Here is a 22,066-nt window from a genome sequence, read left to right on the forward strand (position 1 = left end):
GCTAACTCAAAATCAAAATTAAACCGGTTGGTCAAAAAACTGTTTTCGAACCAAAATTTTTTCAACTGGGTAAAATTTGTTTATGAATGCATTTTAATACCCAGATCAAGGCCCCAGAAAAATTGACCACTGATCAGAGTGTTAAAAACAAAAACTACTTCCGATCCAGATTTCTTGTGTTAAATCAGTTTGTGCGCTCGAAATGCGCTCAATGCAATTTTGGCCACACCCTCCAAACAGACACAGCAAAGCCATACTTGAAATGACTTAGAAGCTTTTCCATTAGGATTAAAAAGGCATATTCTTGGTTCAGGATTCAAAAAATATATATTTCAAAATCATTCAGTTTTTGATTGAACTGTTTTCCGCAAATACAGTCTACTTAAACCAGTAAACCTCTTAAAATGAGTATCTGGACGAAAATAAATCTTCTTCATTTTTTCCATTATAGACAGCCCTGGACGAGAGAGAACGGTTATCTTGCAAGATCTTACAAGACTCTTATAAAAGATGGTTATCTTATAAGTTTTGAAAAAAATCTTACGAAAGATGGTTATCTTGGAAGATCATGCAAGATGAATGGCTATTTTGTAGGTTTCTCGCAAGTTCGTTCCGGTTGAGCTGCATTCTCATTGGTTCTTTTATGCGTAATTTTCTTCATTTAATGCATTGATTTTTTGAGAATTAGTTTCGTAGTTTTGACTGATATTTTTATTCATTAATTTGTTTGAAAAATGCTTTTCAAGATAACTTTTACTGTATCAGTACAAAATTATTAACTTTTACTTTAATTTAGTGCCAAAAACTAAAATAACGTGAACATATAAAGCATATATCCAGAAATTCATGCCTTCAATAGAAATTCTTTTTCAACTTTTGGGTTTTGAGCGTTGGAATTCACCTGTAATCATGTTTTTATGCATTTAGAATGAGTTGTGAATTCAAAGTGTGCTCTAAATCATCTCTAATGAAACCAATCGGACAATTCAATGTCAATGCTTAGACTTTTGTGCGCAAAAATATTTTTACAATCTATTCAACTCGAGCGCAAGGTTAGAAATGGCTTTGCTCTGTGTCCCCGATTTGGCAGAGAAACAGTTCTAAAGAGCAAAAATATGCAAAAGCGTCGTTCAAATGAGCTGAATGTTTTGACTAAATGCATAATAAACTTAGCAAGCGTTGAGTTCTCAAGTTTTTGATCAGACAAACGTCATAAACCAAATTACAGCAGTTGTAAATACGAAAGACAATGGTCCAGATAAACATTTGGTTTGTTCCAAGATCCAGATCAACAGCTTTGATGAGATGTTTGTCAAATATTCCAGACTCCAAAGTGTTTTTCGAGAACTTTATATGGGCTTATCTTCTCGGAGACAAAGACAGGTAAGGATTTTTTTCCTTCAAAAATAAAGAAGCACTTGAAATAATTTATTGTAATTGTTGCGGAAAAATTAAAATTATGAACCGAATGATAACTTTATAACACAAATCTTTCAATTTTACAAAAAAACGAACCTTCGATTAAAAACAGCAAAGAATGTTGATTGAAAACCATCAATTAACAATTACCCTAGAGTGCCAGTCAGTCCAGCTATGCGCATTTTATCATGACTTTAAACCACCGTTTTAGCTGCATTTTCAAGGTCAATCTAATTTGTTTTGAGACTCAACTCAAACGCTAGCTTATCCATAAATTGTTTAGTCACCCTAGTCGAGAAATCGTCGGTTTTTATAAAAAAAAAGAGCAATAGTTGGTATCGTTGTTTTCTTCTAGCCAAAACAACAAAACAACTTATCATCACAGTTTTTGTTTGGTATTTAATATAAAAGATATTCGGTATCGTCGTTTAGACGTAAGCGAGATTGGCTATTGTCGTTATTTATACGTAGAGAGTTTCGGTATCGTTGTTTTTAAAAAAAGGAGAGTATTGGGCGTTGTCGTTATTGTGGTTTTTAAAAGCTAGAGATATTCGGTACCGTCGGTTTTTTAACGCAAGAGAGATTCGATATCGCCTTTTTTAAGGCAAAAGAGACTTGATATCTCGCTAAATTGAACATCCCGAAGTCTTTTTAAGCTCAAGATCCAACATACCTAATCTTCCCAAACCAAACATAACAAAACTTTCTTACGTTTCAGACAGAATATACAGAAAACTTCTTACAACTGAAAACTGAAACCAAACATACCAAACAAAACCAAACAAATCGACAATTTTTTACGAAGAAATCTTTCTAACCAAAATCCAACTACAGCAGAGTTGAGAATTTTGCTGTTGAGTTTTAATCTCCTCAAATCATGCATTATGCCAAAATTTTTTGGAACGCTCGTGTAATAATTAGAGAGGACTAGTAACGCAGAGGCTGTCTTCCGCAATGGTGACGGCACTGCAGCGCGAACTCCTGGAACACTTTAATCTGATGTGGATGATTTCATTTGGTCTCATTTCTTGGGATCGTTTACATATAGTACATTAACTCGGCAATTTTTTGACCCAGAAGCTTCCTGGAAGTTAAAACATAAAAGTATCACTGATGACACACTCAAAAAGTTTCCTAAAAAGTCAAAAAATGTCATTTGGTTGAAAAATTTAATGTTTTTTAACTAAAGATGTTGGAGGTCAACTTAATCAAAAACATTAAACACTAGCCAAATAAATTTGGGCGACGGGGCTTTGGTTTTTCAGTTTCTCATAGAAACTTCTTTTCCGGAAATAGGAAGCAAATTGTCGAATTTTCAGGAGCATTTTTCAAAATCGTGTAAGTGGACAGGTCTGCTAGATACAAGCACAAAATAGAGTACTTTAAAACGATGGGGCTGCTATTTGTGAATGAAGAATGTTTAGGTTTTTTAAATTTTATTTGATTATCTTGACAGGCTGTAAATTAGGCAGTTTTTCTCTAAGAGCATACTGGAGAACTTAAGGACAATAAAATGAATTTAAACGAAATCTAATTTTATCAGAAGTAAAAGGGAGATCTGTTGCTAAAACCGAACGCGTTTATCAACAAATGTACTTATTAAGAAAACTAGAACACATAACTAGCACAAAAACTGTAAAACAATAAAAATTTCGTTACGAAAAAGCATCTTCAATTCAAACGAATCCACGAATTCAAAAAAAATTCTCACTGAAGTTTATTATCTTAAATCAAGTGAGAATTGAATTACTACTTAGAAACAACACAAGAATTTGCCACATAAAAGAAACCACTTTTTGATTAAATAATCAATCCCTTCTTAGAAGATTAAGATCTTATATAGACTTGGAACGTATGTAGTCCGACTCCAAGATCTTGCGTGGAATTGGTCTAACTGATGTGCTTCAGAGCATTAGGTTCTATGTTGTCTTGGATACCTAGGTCCTACGAAATTGCATATTTTGAGGCGGGCTTCACGATGGTAGCAGTAAAATCAACAAAATAAATAATGATAACAAAACAATCCCTTTATAGCATGCATACTGAGCGTCCTGAAGATCTTGGAGTTGTTAAGAACATCGCAACAGTTCCTGGTGTCAACACCAACTCCATTATTCAACAATGGACCGAAAACCAAGCAAAGGTGAAAATCCTGAAAGACCTTTTCTTCGCCTTGAAGGGACGTCACGAGGAAGTAATTGAAAAAGACTCAGTCAATATTTTCCTGGTGCGTGACCCGGAATATGTGTTCACGAGTTTCCTGCCGACTGCAAATAAGTTATATTATTACCCCGTTAAAAGCGTTTTCCCAGACTTGCGGGTGTTCTATGAGTGTATTTTGGATGGCATAGAAGCTGTGACCAAGTTGTCCAGTAAACAACCCCTTATCATTGATGGTTAGATGTCTCTTCTTATACCATAATCTTTGTTTGCGCATCAACGGGTCGAGATGTCAGCGCCGTTTCAGCGCAATTTTTTGTAGGAAATGTGCTGAATGTGCTATAATTATGTAAGACGAGTTGAATGCTCTGAAATGCTCTGAAATGCGCTGAAATGAGCTGATTTTTCAAATTTTTCTGCTCAAAAATCTTACATAATATTTTATAAATAAATTTTATAAATTTTATATTTTATAAATAAATTTTCTATTTTATAAATAAATTTTATAAATTATAAACATAAATTTATAGAGTGGAATTAAACGCTTTTTGAAACCAATTCCTGAATTTCGAAAGACTTAAATTTGCTTTTATGTTACATAATTTCAGCGCATTTCTTCGTCGACGGCTTATTTATAAAAAAATCAAACTGCCATCGGAGAGCAGGGTTCGAGTCTCAGTCAGAGCTATTATTTCAAAAATCAGTGATTTTCAGCGCGTTTCGTGCAAAGTTTCAGCGCATTTCAGCACATTTCAGTGCATTATTATTTAAGGTTTTTGGGCTGAAATTTGTGAAAAATCAGCGCATTTCAGCGCATTTCTTACATAATTTTTCTCTCGACCCGGGTTTAATGTGAAACGAGTGTGTCACAATTTTGTGTTTTTGTTCATTTTTGTATCAATCACTTACATTTGGAGTAATACTTAATAACTTGTGCTTGTCATGTATCGAAATTTTGGCTCAAAGTCTTAAACCAATAAAAAAAGTCTACGAGCTTGACCCAGAATGAAAACTGAATTTGAATCAAATTTCTTGGCAAATTCCTATTGGCGACCATGAAAGTAAGATAAAATTTTGTCAAGAACAATTTGAGAAACATGCCAAGGACTCCCGGTCATGGTAAACATCTCAGGTTGAAGTAGCAGATTCAATTGACCTCTGATCACTCCATATCAGAAAAAATTAATCACTGATCAGATACTACCAGACCAAAGCAACCTTAAAATGGGTTCTGATCAGACGCAATTGATCTCAGGTGGGTCCATTGTCTAGACTTCGGCGCACTCGGGCCCATTTTCAGACTCTGTAATATTAGTTTGTAAAAACAATGCGACTTAATTTGATAAGTTGTCACACCTGAGATGGGCAAGTTATTAAAAATTAGTCTTCGATGAGCGGAACTTGAAACGAAGTCATTTTTTCCTTGCAGGTACTCAGCTCTCATCAAAAGACGGCTCGGCAAAAGTAGTGAAAGCAATTTGTGAGAAAGCAGGAATTGAGTTCACAGAATCTCTTCTAACTTGGAAGCCAACAGAGTTTCTGGATCCCACATGGACTGCACCGGCGACACTCGAAGCGTCCGATGTAGAGCAGGCAAATATTTTTGGTTTTGAGCCATATTTTTTGAATAACGTATATCTTATTAATAAATCTTTTATTGAAAATAAGGACTGGGTGTTTTTATCAATTAGCTCATTTTATAATTTGCAGTATTGGAGAATTTACGTATAAATGAAAAATAAATCTGAATTAGAAAAGTAACTGAAATTTCAGTTCAATATGCAGATTTTTTATTATAGCTGTTAGCAACATCAAAATTAATAATTGTTTTTTATTTGCCAAAATTTTCACTCAACCAGTTGTTTAAAACGAATAAACTTCTTAACTGTTGAAAGCTTCCTCAGATTCATATGTACTTAAGAGGCTGGGAAATATACAACCCTTGCAATATGATACAAAACAATCTAATTCAGGGTACCTTGTTTCACAAAATTTACAATTCCCGCACCGTGTGACCTAAATCTTGCCTTTCATTGACCTAAAATCATAGTAAAATTCTGAATTTCTTATGAACATAATGATGTTTTCGCTGCATTTATTCTGAACATTATGACCTTCTTCTCTGCATTTATTCTGAACATCATGACTTTTCCTCTGAATTTGCTCTGATCAGTATGACAAAAAATCTTTAACACGATGAAAAAAAACAATAAGAAAACTCGAATTAATACAATCGAATATTTAAAAAGGTATAATTATCAAAAGAAAAAATTCATTGCAATTAAACGTTTTGTACATTATTGTCATGTATCAATGTCATCCTCTGGCGGCAACTACCATATGTAACCCTTCACTATTTTGGTTGCGTTCAATTGCAAAAATCGTGCTACAAAATTTTATATTTGAATCCGAAAAAAATGACTTTTCATAAGTTTGCGGAATTGCGTTACGTTCCAAAAGAGAACCAGGTTATCAAATCTTGTAACTGAACTCTAATTGTGTTTAAAAAAATGTGAAATGAGATTTCACAATGTGCATTGTGGTTAATTAAAGCATTGTCATCACTGGTTATTCAATTTGAAAGAAAATTATTCGAGGTGCCTCACTTATTTCCAAATATTCAGCTGAGGCAATTTCGTTTTATAAATATTTTTTAAAATTTTTTTCAATTAATCACTTCTAAGCTTTGAAACCTTGTCTTACTTTTATAAGCACCTTGATTGAAATTAAAATTAATTGTTTCAACGCGGAATTAAACTACCAGTGTAATGAAATGGAGTCCGGATGTCACTGCAGATTTCAGGTTACCAAGTTTGTAGCCTGGTATCCGCGATTCTTAAATTAATTGTTCCGACCCTCTTGAGGGGGGAGGAACTATATACTCAAATGGTTTTTTTTTGTTCCGTGAATTTTCGCCGATCGATATATTCATCGTAGAGAGTTGAGACTGGTATCATAAGAAAGCTCGTCCAACGTAGAATATAGAATCAAAAAGATTTTTTTAATTTTCGTTTTCTACAGGGAGTTATCGAGGTTTAAACTTCTGAGAAAAGTAGAGTGAATTCACGTTGTTTTTATTCACATTTTCCGGAATTTTTGCCTAAAGTTTCGTCAGTTTTGCTAAAATTTGCTATAATTTTTAAGAATAGTGTCTTTTATTTTATTTTTGAGGACGAACAAGCATTGTTGATTGTTTTAATTTAATTTTTTTGGTCAAAAAATCTGGATAAACATTTCAAAATTTAGCCTTTTTCACAAAAAACAGCACGAAATAGGCTACTTTAGTCCACTTTGATTAAATTTGCCGACAGTACACCCCCAAACAACACCCATACAATCTTTGTAGACTCAGAGGGGGGCTATTTCTACTTCAGAGTCCGCTGAGAGTGCTCTGTAGTTAAAACTTTGCCTTTTTTGCTAACTTTACTCGTTGATTATTCGAGTTTTCAATTAACAAATTATCTATATCTACAACATTCGAAAAATCAATTGTTCCTAACGGACAATAAGCATTGGCAGGGATAGTTTTGGGCCATTCTTGGACTGTTACAATCCAAAAAAAATCGGGTTGTAATCAGTCGGTCTTTTTTTTTTAAAAAAAAAAGACCTTTTTTGATAATAAAGAACAGAACATATCAAATCAAAGCTAAGGAGTGATAGGTCCAACCAATTCGCTCACTAAGCAGCTCGAAGCTAATGCATTTATTTTTTACTTGAAAATTTATGGTCGTTTCTTTTTCTTAAAAAAATAATTGACTTTTCAATAAATAATGGCCTAATGAAAATTTCCTCTATTTTTTTCTTAATTTGTTCAACTTACAGCTTAGTTTCATCAAAGAAAGAATGCTTCTTCTTTCTACTGATTTAACATTTATTCTCGGTTGCAGTTTTAAGCCTGAAGATATTGTTTTCTGGCTTTGATACTACAACATTTCAGATTTTTGTTTGTTTTGATATTTGCCAGTTTTTCACACTTTCTAATTTCTAATTTTCACATTTTCAGTTCTCATGTCTCATTATTAGCGTTCAGAATAAGGCACATACTAAAATCGTGAAAGATATACATCATCGTTTTAACGGCCCCGAAGCCTCTTTCTTGAAGAAATCAACTGAATTTTTTAAATTTTGTCTAACTGTCATTTATACTTCGTCGTTTCGGTCGTATGAAGTTTCCTGTATAGTGATAGCTTTCATTGGCTTTTCATGGAAAAATAGAAGAACCGATATTCTGATATTATTAGATAGCTGATGGCTTTCATGACTTTCAAAAACAATTGTTTTCCACAATTTAAAAAAAAACTTTTCAATTTCGCAATTTTGCTCTTTTTATGTTTCTTTTTGTTACCTAATCTCGTTATTTAATTACAGGTCAAATATGACATTATGGATGTCAAGGGAATAAAAGGGATTGGCGTCCCAAGATCTTTTTTAAAGAATTTGTTATGACCTTACTGGTTTCGTCAAGGGTTTTTCACAAAAAAAAGTAAATTAATTTGATTTTTGTCATATTTGACGTTCTTTTTGTAGATGCAAGAAATATTCTGGATAATTGCAGGTATCGAGGGCTTCTTTTTCATGAATAAATGACCCTATTTGAATAGTTCTTATTGTAATTAATGCCTTTCATGACATTGAATGTAATTTTGTTTCGCAAAAAAAAATTAAAAGTAATACTTTAGCACTTCGCTTTTTTGTCTACTTGTTACTTAGTCTTACTAATGAATGGCCACGTAATACTTTATAGCTGTTTGAAGAAAGCGCAATCGAAAATATTTTGAGGGCCAAAATATGGTTTGACGGTTTTGACAGCGTTTTCTGGCAAGTTTCAATTGAAATTTTGTTTGTTTTTTTGTTGTTCTTTTTAGCCGCTTTAAAAAATGATTAGGGACAGGTCCTAATGTCCTTCTATAGAAACAGTGGTAATCGTAAATTTGTGGTAATATTAATTGATTCATAATGGTATTTATTACTTTGTAGTTAACTGTTTCAAAAAATATATTAATTCTTTCACTTTACTGTTTTTGTTCCTTTTTGTATAATTGTTACCAAACCTTTTTATGGATTGGTCGCATATGTTTTCTGGTGATTTATAAGTTATTTTTGTTTAGTTTTAGGTTTATCTGACGGTATGCTGACTTTTTTTGTTAAATTTAGTTTTTAAGAGGGACATAAATTTTTTGATGTAATTAATGTTTGTTGTTGTTGTTTTTTGATTTTGCAGTTCAGCTTGACTCGCTTTCTTAATATTGACATATTACAGCAATCTAATGCATCAATTTTTACTCCACTGATTTATTTGCTTCGGAGGCTATCTTATCGTTCATACAGAATTTTTTGAAAAAGACTTGGACTTTTTTGGGATTCGCAAAAAATATTTTTTGGGTTTTTCTATCTGTTCCTCATTTGGTAGACAATTATGCCAAAATTGTGGATGGGCGGGGTCGGAACCTTATGTGCCATCGCACATTACCGAGCCGCCTTGTTCAACTCCTGCGTATTTAAAAATCGGAATTAAGGTTTACACTCGGTCAAAACTGACCAAGACAACTTTACCTTTGCGGTGTATTTAATTTATCTTGGTGTCTCACTGTAAGAAATTGAGCAAAAATCAATCTTTTAAAATATTTCTCATACTCTTCACGCAAGGCATGTTGATATGCAACTGTAAATTAAACGTAGTGATTGCAGTGAATGATTTTTTGAACGCACTCACCGACAATTTTTGTAGTATTTTGAAAGAAAAATACACGCGATGAAAATATGTAAGAATATCGTGACCTTATAGAAGAATATGGTAGCAGTTGCAGCTAATTTGTTGAAATGTTTCTCGACGAAATTGACGTAATTTGACGTAAACGCTATCACAAAAATACAGCATTCAATCCATACTCCAATATTTTTTACGGTGAAATCCTCTCACAGACTCAGAACTTCATTCAAAATGTCGTTTGATCAAACCCATACCCGCAATGATTAGCCATGATCAGATAATTCGCACAATTATCGAAATTTAACCTGGCTTTAAAAACTCACCCGTCGACCATGGTGTACTCGTTTTGCATAGTTTTGCATAGAATAACATTGTCTTCGGAACAGATTAAAAATTTGTATTTTGTCACCTGAAATTTTTCAGGCTAAATAAACTGTCGTCCAGCTGAGATACAGTTTGATTTTTAAAAATTAAAGTGGATTTTATTTTCATGTGGTTTATGAAACTTTCCACAATCAGGAAGTGAGGTTTTTTTTGCGTACCGAATGCTTAAATAAGTTTAAAAAAACTTCAGTTTTTGACCGACTATTTTTTCAGTGACGCTAAAGTTAACATAACTTAAAGGTTAGTTCAGCAGAAGAACGTGAATTTGATCAAGGTCAGCATAAACAAGACAACAAGAACGGTAAAATAAGGATTTTTCCAGGCAACTTATCTTACGTTTTCCGATTCTCTGAAGTATAATGCGGAAAATAAAAAAATATATTGAATTAAACATCGATCATTGCTTGCTTAAATTGGGGACCCCCCCCACCCCCCCCCCCCCCCCGGTCAAACGCTAGATGCAGTCAATTGCTATCAATGTAGGGATTCTTCGCAAGAGTCAACACTACGACCTCATTTGCGGATTCGAAGGAAAGAGTGGTTGATCTTGAGGAATTGGCCAAAGAACATCCAGATATGATAGAAGACATCAGACTGTGCAAGCCAATTTATCAGAAGATAATTAGCATGCCGTATATGTTGAAATTGGACTGAATTAATTCACCATTACGTAAATTTGATTTAAAATAGTCATTCGATTTTGAAACATGACGTATTTATTTTGAACTGCTTACTTAGCCCCTGTCAGAAAAAGTTACTTAGCCCCTGTCAGAAAAAGTTGTTGAGGTTTACATTGTAAAACTGTTTTGTGGAGAGTAATTACAACTGAGCAGATGATGACATAACCTAAACAGGTAGCTGATGAGATTGCGAATATTTAGCTCAACCCATTTTTTCTTCAGAAATTGCTCCCTGGGTGAAATCTCTACGTATGCAGAGACTGTACAGACAGTTATTTTGTGAGAAATGACAAAGGTTGACAGATATAATGAATAAAATGTTTCGGGTAAGACTTAATGGTCGCAGTTGTTCATGGGTTGATCGACAATATCGGAGTTGTCCTAACGTTGAATGTAACGGCTGCTTTCCTATCGATTACAAGGAAAGTTTTATACCGCCCAGTTCGTTATTAGCGGTTTACAAGCTGTCTGGATACTAAGTTGTGCAGTTCGCTTTTGTAACTTTATATCCGCTATTCTGTAAATTACGGTTGCATTAAACGTTGCTTTATTAGTTCAAATAACTAATCGCTCAGCTTTGCTGAATAATAAAATCAATTGTTGGAACTACTCAGTAAGTTCCAATTGAATAATCAAACAATTTTTTCTGAGTTTTGGTTAACAACTCAACAATTCAATTTGGTGCTATTCAAACCAAAATTTGTGTCCCTATAGATTGCTCACTGTTTAAGTTTATAGACGAATCTAAGGGGGTACATTCAGTTTCAGAATAGAACACAATTCACAGAGGAGAACCCGTCTTTTGCCGTAAGCGGACTTGAATTGTTGGTTAAAACAGAGGTCCTTCGTTAGTCACTGGGGCCGAAGCTATAGAGACGACGTAGCATCTAGGTTTTTGGTTTGGAAAACTCAAGTCTGTGAACTGAAAATCTATCTTTCACCGCCTATTACTTTCAACGAACTGATTATAAATCGTTCGTCTGGTCGAAGAAGAGGAATTTTTTGTCACCCTAATGTTCAGCTATCAGAGGTTCTTTAATTTCCTTTCTCTCAAGTTATTCAAACTTTCAAGACCAAATCGATGATAAGATAAATTACAAGTTTCACGTTAGCAAGACGCACTATTTTACTGCTCAAGTGAGATTGTTAGGCAAACTGGATTTCCTTGTGAAAATAGTTTTCTTAGTTCTTTCAAAGCCAACCTGACTTCAACTAATAATCTGGTGCTCTGCTCAAGCTAGAGCTCCCGTTTTTCCACAAAAACTGAACCCGGTTTCTATGATCACAACAAAGCTCAGGCATATTTATCTGCTCTTCGCAGCAATCTGCGACCGACACACACCTACTTTTATTAAGCTTTGAAGTGTGTGGAATCAGATATTAGCGGAATTTCACGAGTCTTAGTTCTTTCGCTTCACTTCTGTATAAGTGGCAGCAGATGTGATTATTTAGAAAAGTCAAACTAACACTTCGTTGTTACCAGGTGTAAAACGCAATTTTGTCATACAATAGTTTTAGTGACCTTGTTTTGTTAAGATTTTAACCCGGTCAGCTTGTTTGCACGTTTGGTGCTCTTTTTACATGTTTACAAATTAAACGCAGTGATTGCAGTGAATGATTTTTTGAACGCACTCACCGACAATTTTTGTAGTATTTTGAAAGAAAAATACACGCGATGAAAATATGTAAGAATATCGTGACCTTATAGAAGAATATGGTAGCCGTTGCAGCTAATTTGTTGAAATGTTTCTCGACGAAAATGACGTAATTTGACGTAAACGCTATCACAAAAATACTGCATTCAATCCATACTCCTATATTTTTTTACGGTGAAATCCTCTCACAGACTCAGAACTTCATTCAAAACGTCGTTTGATCAAATCCATACCCGCAATGATTAGCCATGATCAGATAATTCGCACAATTATCGAAATTTAACCTCGCTGTAAAAACTCACCCGTCGACCATGGTGTACTCGTTTTGCATAATTTTGCATAGAATAACATTGTCTTCGGAACAGATTAAAAATTTGTATTTTGTCACCTGAAATTTTTTAGGCTAAATAAACTGTCGTCCAGCTGAGATACAGTTTGATTTTTAAAAATTAAAGTGGATTTTATTTTCATGTGGTTTATGAAACTTTCCACAATCAGGAAGTGAGGTTTTTTTTTGCGTACCGAATGCTTAAATAAGTTTAAAAAAACTTCACTACTTTTTCAGTGACCGACTACTTTTTCAGTGAAGCTAAAGTTAACATAACTTAAAGGTTCGTTCAGCAGAAGAACGTGAATTTGATCAAAGTAAGCATAAACAAGACAACAAGAACGGTAAAATAAGGATTTTTCCAGGCAACTTATCTTACGTTTTCCAATTCTGTGAAGTATAATGCGGAAAATAAAAAAATATATTAAATTAAACATCGATCATTGCTTGCTTAAATTGGGGACCCCCCCGTCAACAAACGCTAGATGCAGTCAATTGCTATCAATGTAGGGATTCTTCGCAAGAGTCAACACTACGACCTCATTTGCGGATTCGAAGGAAAGAGTGGTGGATCTTGAGGAATTGGCCAAAGACCATCCAGATATGATAGAAGACATCAGACTGTGCAAGCCAATATATCAGAAGATAATTAGCATGCCGTATATGTTGAAATTGGACTGAATTAATTCACCATTACGTAAATTTGATTTAAAATAGTCATTCGATTTTGAAACATGACGTATTTATTTTGAACTGCTTGCTTAGCCCTGTCAGAAAAAGTTACTTAGCCCCTGTCAGAAAAAATTGTTGAGGTTTACATTGTAAAACTGTTTTGTGGAGAGTAATTACAACTGAGCAGATGTTGACATAACCTAAACAGGTAGCTGATGAGATTGAGAATATTTAGCTCAACCCATTTTTTCTTCAGAAATTGCTCCCTGGGTGAAATCTCTACGTATGCAGAGACTGTACAGACAGTTATTTTGCGAGAAATGACAAAGGTTGACAGATATAATGAATAAAATGTTTCGGGTAAGACTTAATGGTCGCAGTTGTTCATGGGTTGATCGACAATATCGGAGTTGTCCTAACGTTGAATGTAACGGCTGCTTTCCTATCGATTACAAGGAAAGTTTTATACCGCCCAGTTCGTTATTAGCGGTTTACAAGCTGTCTGGATACTAAGTTGTGCAGTTCGCTTTTGTAACTTTATATCCGCTATTCTGTAAATTACGGTTGCATTAAACGTTGCTTTATTAGTTCAAATAACTAATCGCTCAGCTTTGCTGAATAATAAAATCAATTGTTGGAACTACTCAAGTTCCAATTGAATAATCAAACAATTTTTTCTGAGTTTTGGTTAACAACTCAACAATTCAATTTGGTGCTATTCAAACCAAAATTTGTGTCCCTATAGATTGCTCACTGTTTAAGTTTATAGACGAATCTAAGGGGGTACATTCAGTTTCAGAATAGAACACAATTCACAGAGGAGAACCCGTCTTTTGTCGTAAGCGGACTTGAATTGTTGGTCAAAACAGAGGTCCTTCGTTAGTCACTGGGGCCGAAGCCATAGAGACGACGTAGCATCTAGGTTTTAGGTTTGGAAAACTCAAGTCTGTGAACTGAAAATCTATCTTTCACCGCCTATTACTTTCAACGAACTGATTATAAATCGTTCGTCTGGTCGAAGAAGAGGAATTTTTTGTCACCCTAATGTTCAGCTATCAGAGGTTCGTTAATTTCCTTTCTCTCAAGTTATTCAAACTTTCAAGACCAAATCGATGATAAGATAAATTACAAGTTTCACGTTAGCAAGACACACTATTTTACTGCTCAAGTGAGATTGTTAGGCAAACTGGATTTCCTTGTGAAAATAGTTTTCTTAGTTCTTTCAAAGCCAACCTGACTTCAACTAATAATCTGGTGCTCTGCTCAAGCTAGAGCTCCCGTTTTTCCACAAAAACTGAACCCGGTTTCTATGATCACAACAAAGCTCAGGCATATTTATCTGCTCTTCGCAGCAATCTGCGACCGACACACACCTACTTTTATTAAGCTTTGAAGTGTGTGGAATCAGATATGTGCGGAATTTCACGAGGCTTAGTTCTTTCGCTTCACCTCTGTATAAGTGGCAGCAGATGTGATTATTTAGAAAAGTCAAACTAACACTTCGTTATTACCAGGTGTAAAACGCAATTTTGTCATACAATAGTTTTAGTGACCTTGTTTTGTTAAGACTTTAACCCGGTCAGCTTGTTCGCACGTTTGGTGCTCTTTTTACATGTTTACAAATGTATGAAATTTAGAAACAAAATATGTTGACATAAAATTGTTTTAATGAAATGAATGATGAATGTTTGGGGAAATAATTAATGCTCGGCCTCTACATTGAACAAAAAATTTTTTTAAACAACTTTTGGTATGAAAGACTGCAGGTTGACATATAAACATATTTTGCTTCTGTTTCTACTATTATTCGCGACCATAAACGTGAACGAGTTATGGAAATGACCAATTGAATTTCCGAGTCTCTAATTAGAGTCGAATCTCAAACTGGTCATTGATTTCATCAAGCACAAGCAATAATGTATTTCTGTAGCTTGAGCACAATTGCAAAAAAAACTTATCTCTCGTAGTACTATAATGACATTACGTGCCCTAGAAGGAGTACTTCATCAAGTTTTCAAAAGGGATGTACTGTAATTTTATGTATTGTTATATAGCAGGTTACTTTGTAAAATAAGAATGTGCGAAACAGTCTCAACAGAACCAAATTTCTCCCTTTGGAGCTCATCTCACTTCTGACGTTTGAAGTCTCTGAATATTTTGGGCGCTCATGGAGTGTTTTGAGAACTTTGAATTGACTTCTGCTAAGTTACTTTTTAAGCAAAGATTACAGGACTTTTCAGAAGTCACTTCAAAAATCAGGCTCAATCTCTCGAACCACCTCAGGTTTCATGATATACGCCAGAAGTGTACTGACGTTTTTAAATTAAAGTCACCTAACCTAGAAGCACCTAAAAGTTTGAAAATTTCGAAAACTCACGCATGTCAACTGGCTATGTATATAGAAAAATTTGGCAAGTTTGACTTTTTGGATCTATTCTCTTCTGGTCCCCCAGCTTAGTGAGAATAAATCTTTTATGACCCCCGGCGCACGTGCTATTTTCTTACATAGTAACGTGCTATATAACAACATATAATCTGTAACTGGAGGTCATAAAAAACACTGGGGGGGGGGGGGGGACAGAATAGATACCAAAAGAGTCACCAATATTGATTTCTGGCTAACTAGACGGGGGGGGGGATAGAATAGATCCAACAACTGCCTTCTATTTAATAATAAAGCTGCATTTTTCAGCCATCTTAATTTATCCGAAACAATTTCAAATTGCCAGGTCTTGCAATTTTCTAGTTTCAATGCCGAGTAATTTAAACAGCACCTGGGTGCAAGCGTCCTCATATCAGGGCGCTAAATTCCTCAGATAATCAAGGTAAAAACTATAACCAGACCCTAAAACCAGAAATCAGTTGAAATTAGTCAATTTGGAATTAAAACGAGGAATTCCACGCGTAAAAAGCACATCTTCAACGAAAATGTACGTTTGACTTAAATTGCTTGGGTGTCTGCCCAAAAATAGTGTCGCAGTTTACTCGCCATCTTGTTTTATACTAAAAAACATCACTTTTGACTCTCACTAATTTTAACAGATAGTTGACTCCTCTCTTTAACAGCTTGGCTCTCTAAAAAACTTAGAACATAGAACAAAGCCCGGCCCTGCTAACTAACATTTTTGGGTTTCTTTCCATTATAGTCTCTCCGACAAAATTACAAACCCCCCTTACGGTATATCTAAACATATTGGGGTTGGGGGAGAAGGTGGCTAAACATCGTATGACAGCTAATCTGAGAGGTTATAATGGGAAAGAACCAACGTTTGTTCTATTAGAGCTTTGGGTTCCAGAATTCTTACTCCAAAATTGCTCAATAAACATGAAAGTAACTAGTTGACGCTTCTGACCCTAGTTAATACTGGCCCAGAGAAGTCAAGCCAAAGTGTAATAACCCTAGCGATGAGAGAAATTAAAAATTGCAAGAATGTTGCAAGCTGATTCAAAACTTGCAAAATTCTTGCAAGAATCTTAAAAGATATCAATCAAGGCAAAAAAAAATCAGGGTACAAATTTTTTAGAAAACATCTTTAAAGCAAATTATTGTTTATAAAACAAATTACAAAACCGAATTCAATGAAAAAAATTTTTAACCCCGATTCAAAATCTTGCAAGTTTTTGAATTCTGGAAAATTTATTTGTGTTTTTTGGTAGCTAAAACTACCTGAAAACCAAATTGAGATGACTGATATTAGGATTTTCGGTCAGCAGAACTGAACCTATACGACTTTTTTCGTAAACGCCTTTTGAATATGAAATCTTGCAAGATTCTAGAAAGATTCTGAATTCAATTACAACTTTTGGAGAAATGACTAGAAGCATCTTGAGCTAACAAAATCCGTCTTTTTTAAGTTTAATTTAGCTAATAAACGACAAAACAACTACTTTCAATCTTTCATCTTTTTATACAATCGAATTATTTATAGAGAAACAAACAGTTGAAATTATTTGTTAATAATCCTATCGGTAATTGTTTTTCTAGTCAAAAAAATTTTCTGATTAATGTTAGTTTTAATTATCTTCCTATTGAGATTTAAGTTAACCTATTTGATGCCTTCATTTGATAGCTATTGGTGTTAACGTCCTTGAAGTTATTTCATTTGAAAAGTTTTTCAAAACCAGTTGAATGTTTTCTTTCTGATCTAGCCGAAGGTTGTGATGCAAGAATAGGGTGAACAACGAATGAATAGATCAACAACAACACAATGCGAATGCAAATTCCGAAATTCCGAAACAAGTTTGAAAACTTTTTTGCTGCCAAAAATGATTTTAAAAAGAAGTTGGTTTTAAACGGCATATTGTAGGATTGATTACTGTTATCCGTGCCGTTGCAGTTGCAAAAGACTTCTCAGGTACAGGTATTGTGTAGGAAAATGTACAGGATAGATCTGAAAGATATTGTCATGCAATTCTTGATTATGATTTAAGGAACTTTTGGTTACCAAAGGGATGTTGCTAATAAGTTCATGGAGTTTAACAGAAACCGTGCTGAGATTTTTTTGAATGATTTTCAAACTTAAAAGAAAAAAATGATTTAAGATCTGCAATTTTTTTTAAACGACTCATAAGAGTGGAGTACCTCATTTAAAAAAAGATTTCGGGATCAGTCAAAGTAATTCTCTAAGTATTTATCGATCAGTCGAAGTATTTCTCTGAGAAATTATCCTTCTCGAAAACTTTTGATATTTTCTTAACATTTTTTGTCGTTTAAATGTCTGGCATCTTAAATCTTTTATTATTATAGTTTTGGGTCTCCGCTGATCGTAAATCGTAGTTTTTTTTTACTATTTGCTTGCATACCGTAAGTACTACGAGTCTTCTCATCAGTTTCGAAGTTTTAAATAAAGCTGCTTATCAGAACGATTTTGAGTGGCTCCATTTCGCCGTTATTGTTTCCTACTTGAAACCAGCTCCAGATGGTCCTCGTTTTACATGCGTCTCTTATGTTGTTTTTTTTTTCAGTTTAAGATCCCACTTGATCAAACACTTTCGTTAAAGAGCTCATTGTTTTCAAGTTTGCGAGACAAATCCAAATACAATTTACACATCAGTTCTTTCATCAAAGACTTTTAGTCATCAAAGGTTTAAACCTTAAACAAGGACTGGAAATGTTAATTTTTGACTTTTTGGCGAACCAAAAAATATCTATTTTTTAAAATTTTTATATTCTTTTTATTATGATTTGCTCGACAATACAGAAATGATATGGCACTCATTGTATTTCATGTGTTTCTTGTTTTCATTAAAACAAGCATTTTATTAGCTTAATAATACTACTTCTCCTTTTGTCTTAATTCAGCATTGTTTTTCCAAACTAATTTTGTCTCTGTCTAGATATGCGTGAAAACGTTCCATCTGTCCCAAAATTCAGCCTTGTAAAAAATATTCGTGAGCTTTTAAAGTATAATTCACCTAATACGACCGTCAGAAAACAATTTTCTTTTTAGTAGCCGCGAAGTGATAAGGGCTATTACTGGGGACATAGTGAGTTTTTTAGTTCTCCGTTTCCATCGATGATTCTCACGACCCGACTTCTTGGAATTGACTTTTGCAATGACTTCTAATGCTTTGCAATAAAAGTCTGTGTGCGTTATTTTAGGTCAATTGCGTGACGAACCTCGCTCGAAACAATGACTTCTGAACTCACCCATGAAATTTTATGAACATTTACTAGATAAAGTTCGATATTGTGCATATGAGTAGTGCCAAACTTATATGCCCTTATTCTTGAACCCTAGTCTTGTGTTTTTGTTTTCGAAAATTAATTTTGATAAAGCTTTATCAATGATTTTTCCTTACAAAGCGTATATGTCTCAAAAAAAGGTAGTCCGAATCTAACCCAAAAATCTAGTGGTCTGTTAAACGACTGGTGGTCGATCTGTCGATATTATTTGTTCAGATGTTTCAATTCATGGAAGGCCCCAAGCGTCTATCGAGGCTATTCTCCGGCAATCTGCTTGCTATATTTTTTAAGAAAAACCTAGTGCCTTAATATGCTTCGATTACCATAATTCAAGCAATCTTTTATTATTATAGTTTTTGGGTCTCCTCTGATCGTAAATCGTAGTTTTTTAACTATATGCTTGCATACCGTAAGTACTACGAGTCTTATCATCAGTTTCGAAGTTTTAAATAAAAATGCTTCCCAGAACGATTTTGAGTGGCTCCATTTCGCAGTTATTGTTTCGTACTTGAAACCAGCTGCAGATTGTCCTCGTTTTACATGCGTCTGTTATGTTGTTTTCTTCAGTTTAAGATCCCACTTGATCAAACAATTTCGATAAAGAGCTCATTGTTCTCAAGTTTGCGAGACAAATCCAAATACAATTTACACATCAGTTCTTTCATCGAAGACTTTTAGTCCTCAAAGTTTTATACCTTAAACAAAGACTGGAAAGGTTAATTTTTGACTTTTTGGTGAACCGAAAAAATATTTATTTTTTAAAATTCTTATATTCTTTTTATTATGATTTGCTCGACAATACAGAAATGATATGACACTCATTGTATTCATGTGTTTCTTGTTTTCATTAAAACAAGCACTTAATTAGCTTAATAATACCATTACTCTTTTTGTCATAATTCAACGTTGTTTTTCCAAACTAATTTTGTCTCTGTCTAGATATGCGTGAAAACGTTCCATCTTTCCCAAAATTAAGCCTTGTAAAAAATATTTGTGAGCTTTTAAAGTATAATTCACCTAATACGACCGTCAGAAAACAATTTTCTTTTTAATAGCCGCCAAGCGATAAGGGCTATTACTGGGGACATAGTGGGTTTTTAGTTCGCCATTTCCATCGATGATTCTCACGACCCGACTTCTTGGAATTGACTTTTGCAATGACTTCTAATGCTTTGCAATAAAAGTCTGTGTGCGTTATTTTAGGTCAATTGCGTGACGAACCTCGCTCGAAACAATGACTTCTGAACTCACCCATGAAATTTTATGAACATTTACTAGATAAAGTTCGATATTGTGCATATGAGTAGTGCCAAACTTATATGCCCTTATTCTTGAACCCTAGTCTTGTGTTTTTGTTTTCGAAAATTAATTTTGATAAAGCTTTATCAATGATTTTTCCTTACAAAGCGTATATGTCTCAAAAAAAGGTAGTCCGAATCTAACCCAAAAATCTAGTGGTCTGTTAAACGACTGGTGGTCGATCTGTCGATATTATTTGTTCAGATGTTTCAATTCATGGAAGGCCCCAAGCGTCTATCGAGGCTATTCTCCGGCAATCTGCTTGCTATATTTTTTAAGAAAAACCTAGTGCCTTAATATGCTTCGATTACCATAATTCAAGCAATCTTTTATTATTATAGTTTTTGGGTCTCCTCTGATCGTAAATCGTAGTTTTTTAACTATATGCTTGCATACCGTAAGTACTACGAGTCTTATCATCAGTTTCGAAGTTTTAAATAAAAATGCTTCCCAGAACGATTTTGAGTGGCTCCATTTCGCAGTTATTGTTTCGTACTTGAAACCAGCTGCAGATTGTCCTCGTTTTACATGCGTCTGTTATGTTGTTTTCTTCAGTTTAAGATCCCACTTGATCAAACAATTTCGATAAAGAGCTCATTGTTCTCAAGTTTGCGAGACAAATCCAAATACAATTTACACATCAGTTCTTTCACCGAAGACTTTTAGTCCTCAAAGTTTTATACCTTAAACAAAGACTGGAAAGGTTAATTTTTGACTTTTTGGTGAACCGAAAAAATATTTATTTTTTAAAATTCTTATATTCTTTTTATTATGATTTGCTCGACAATACAGAAATGATATGACACTCATTGTATTCATGTGTTTCTTGTTTTCATTAAAACAAGCACTTAATTAGCTTAATAATACCATTACTCTTTTTGTCATAATTCAACGTTGTTTTTCCAAACTAATTTTGTCTCTGTCTAGATATGCGTGAAAACGTTCCATCTTTCCCAAAATTAAGCCTTGTAAAAAATATTTGTGAGCTTTTAAAGTATAATTCACCTAATACGACCGTCAGAAAACAATTTTCTTTTTAATAGCCGCCAAGCGATAAGGGCTATTACTGGGGACATAGTGGGTTTTTAGTTCGCCATTTCCATCGATGATTCTCACGACCCGACTTCTTGGAATTGACTTTTGCAATGACTTCTAATGCTTTGCAATAAAAGTCTGTGTGCGTTATTTTAGGTCAATTGCGTGACGAACCTCGCTCGAAACAATGACTTCTGAACTCACCCATGAAATTTTATGAACATTTACTAGATAAAGTTCGATATTGTGCATATGAGTTGTGCCAAACTTATATGCCCTTATTCTTGAACCCTAGTCTTGTGTTTTTGTTTTCGAAAATTAATTTTGATAAAGCTTTATCAATGATTTTTCCTTACAAAGCGTATATGTCTCAAAAAAAGGTAGTCCGAATCTAACCCAAAAATCTAGTGGTCTGTTAAACGACTGGTGGTCGATCTGTCGATATTATTTCTTCAGATGTTTCAATTCATGGAAGGCCACAAGCGTCTATCGAGGCTATTCTCCGGCAATCTGCTTGCTATATTTATTTAAAAAACCTAATGCCTTAATATGCTTCGATTAGCATAACTTCACGTTTTCCGCAGCGTGTAATGTACAAACACACCTACGACTTACACAGTGACTATCATAATTGGTTAACCATCATATTTTTTCTTTGATTTCATACACAGTTATATAAGACTCTTTGTGACCACATAAAGTTTTAAATTATTCGTTTGATTTACAGGAAATCATACAGAGAACATACACAAATTTTGAAAGCCAAAAAATGTTAAACCTTCAGTTTCGGATTGTGTAAGAATTTCTTGAAATACATAAAAGGTCATATACGACATATAACTTTGAGTGGTGCCACAGACTCCCCCTCAATACAGTTAGAGGGAATTTGCATTAAAATTATTGCGTGTAAAGTTTACTGTAAGATTTTAAAGGTGCGATAACCAATTACTTTGGTCTCTATATCCAGTTAAAACCCGATTCGGATCTGATAAACCAAAAATTTTTAGTCCGTTTTTAAATTGACATCAATTGGTAATC

The 22,066-nt window shown here is 34.1% G+C and overlaps 1 protein-coding gene across 1 annotated transcript; it reads left to right on the forward strand.

Annotated features, from left to right (window-relative positions):
* Window positions 1-1,151: 1,151 nt before the first annotated feature.
* On the forward strand, window positions 1,152-10,392 carry LOC142349424 (uncharacterized). Its single transcript, XM_075400966.1, has 4 exons — window positions 1,152-1,383; window positions 3,454-3,815; window positions 5,009-5,172; window positions 10,157-10,392. Exons 1-4 carry the CDS (start codon window positions 1,250-1,252, stop codon window positions 10,325-10,327), a joined length of 831 nt encoding a protein of 276 aa, XP_075257081.1. The 5' UTR covers window positions 1,152-1,249; the 3' UTR covers window positions 10,328-10,392.
* The last annotated feature ends 11,674 nt before the right edge of the window (window positions 10,393-22,066 follow it).

The sequence above is a fragment of the Convolutriloba macropyga genome, chromosome 11 (assembly GCF_964194025.1).
Source record: "Convolutriloba macropyga chromosome 11, txConMacr16.3, whole genome shotgun sequence".
Lineage (NCBI taxonomy): Eukaryota > Metazoa > Xenacoelomorpha > Acoela > Convolutidae > Convolutriloba > Convolutriloba macropyga.

Coding starts and splice junctions, on each gene's coding strand:
- LOC142349424 (XM_075400966.1), top strand. CDS start 1,250: ATGGTCCAGATAAACATTTGGTTTGTTCCAAGATCCAGATCAACAGCT. Junction 3,816..5,008: donor ACAACCCCTTATCATTGATG/GTTAGATGTCTC, acceptor TTTTCCTTGCAG/GTACTCAGCTCTCATCAAAA. Junction 5,173..10,156: donor AAGCGTCCGATGTAGAGCAG/GCAAATATTTTT, acceptor CTATCAATGTAG/GGATTCTTCGCAAGAGTCAA.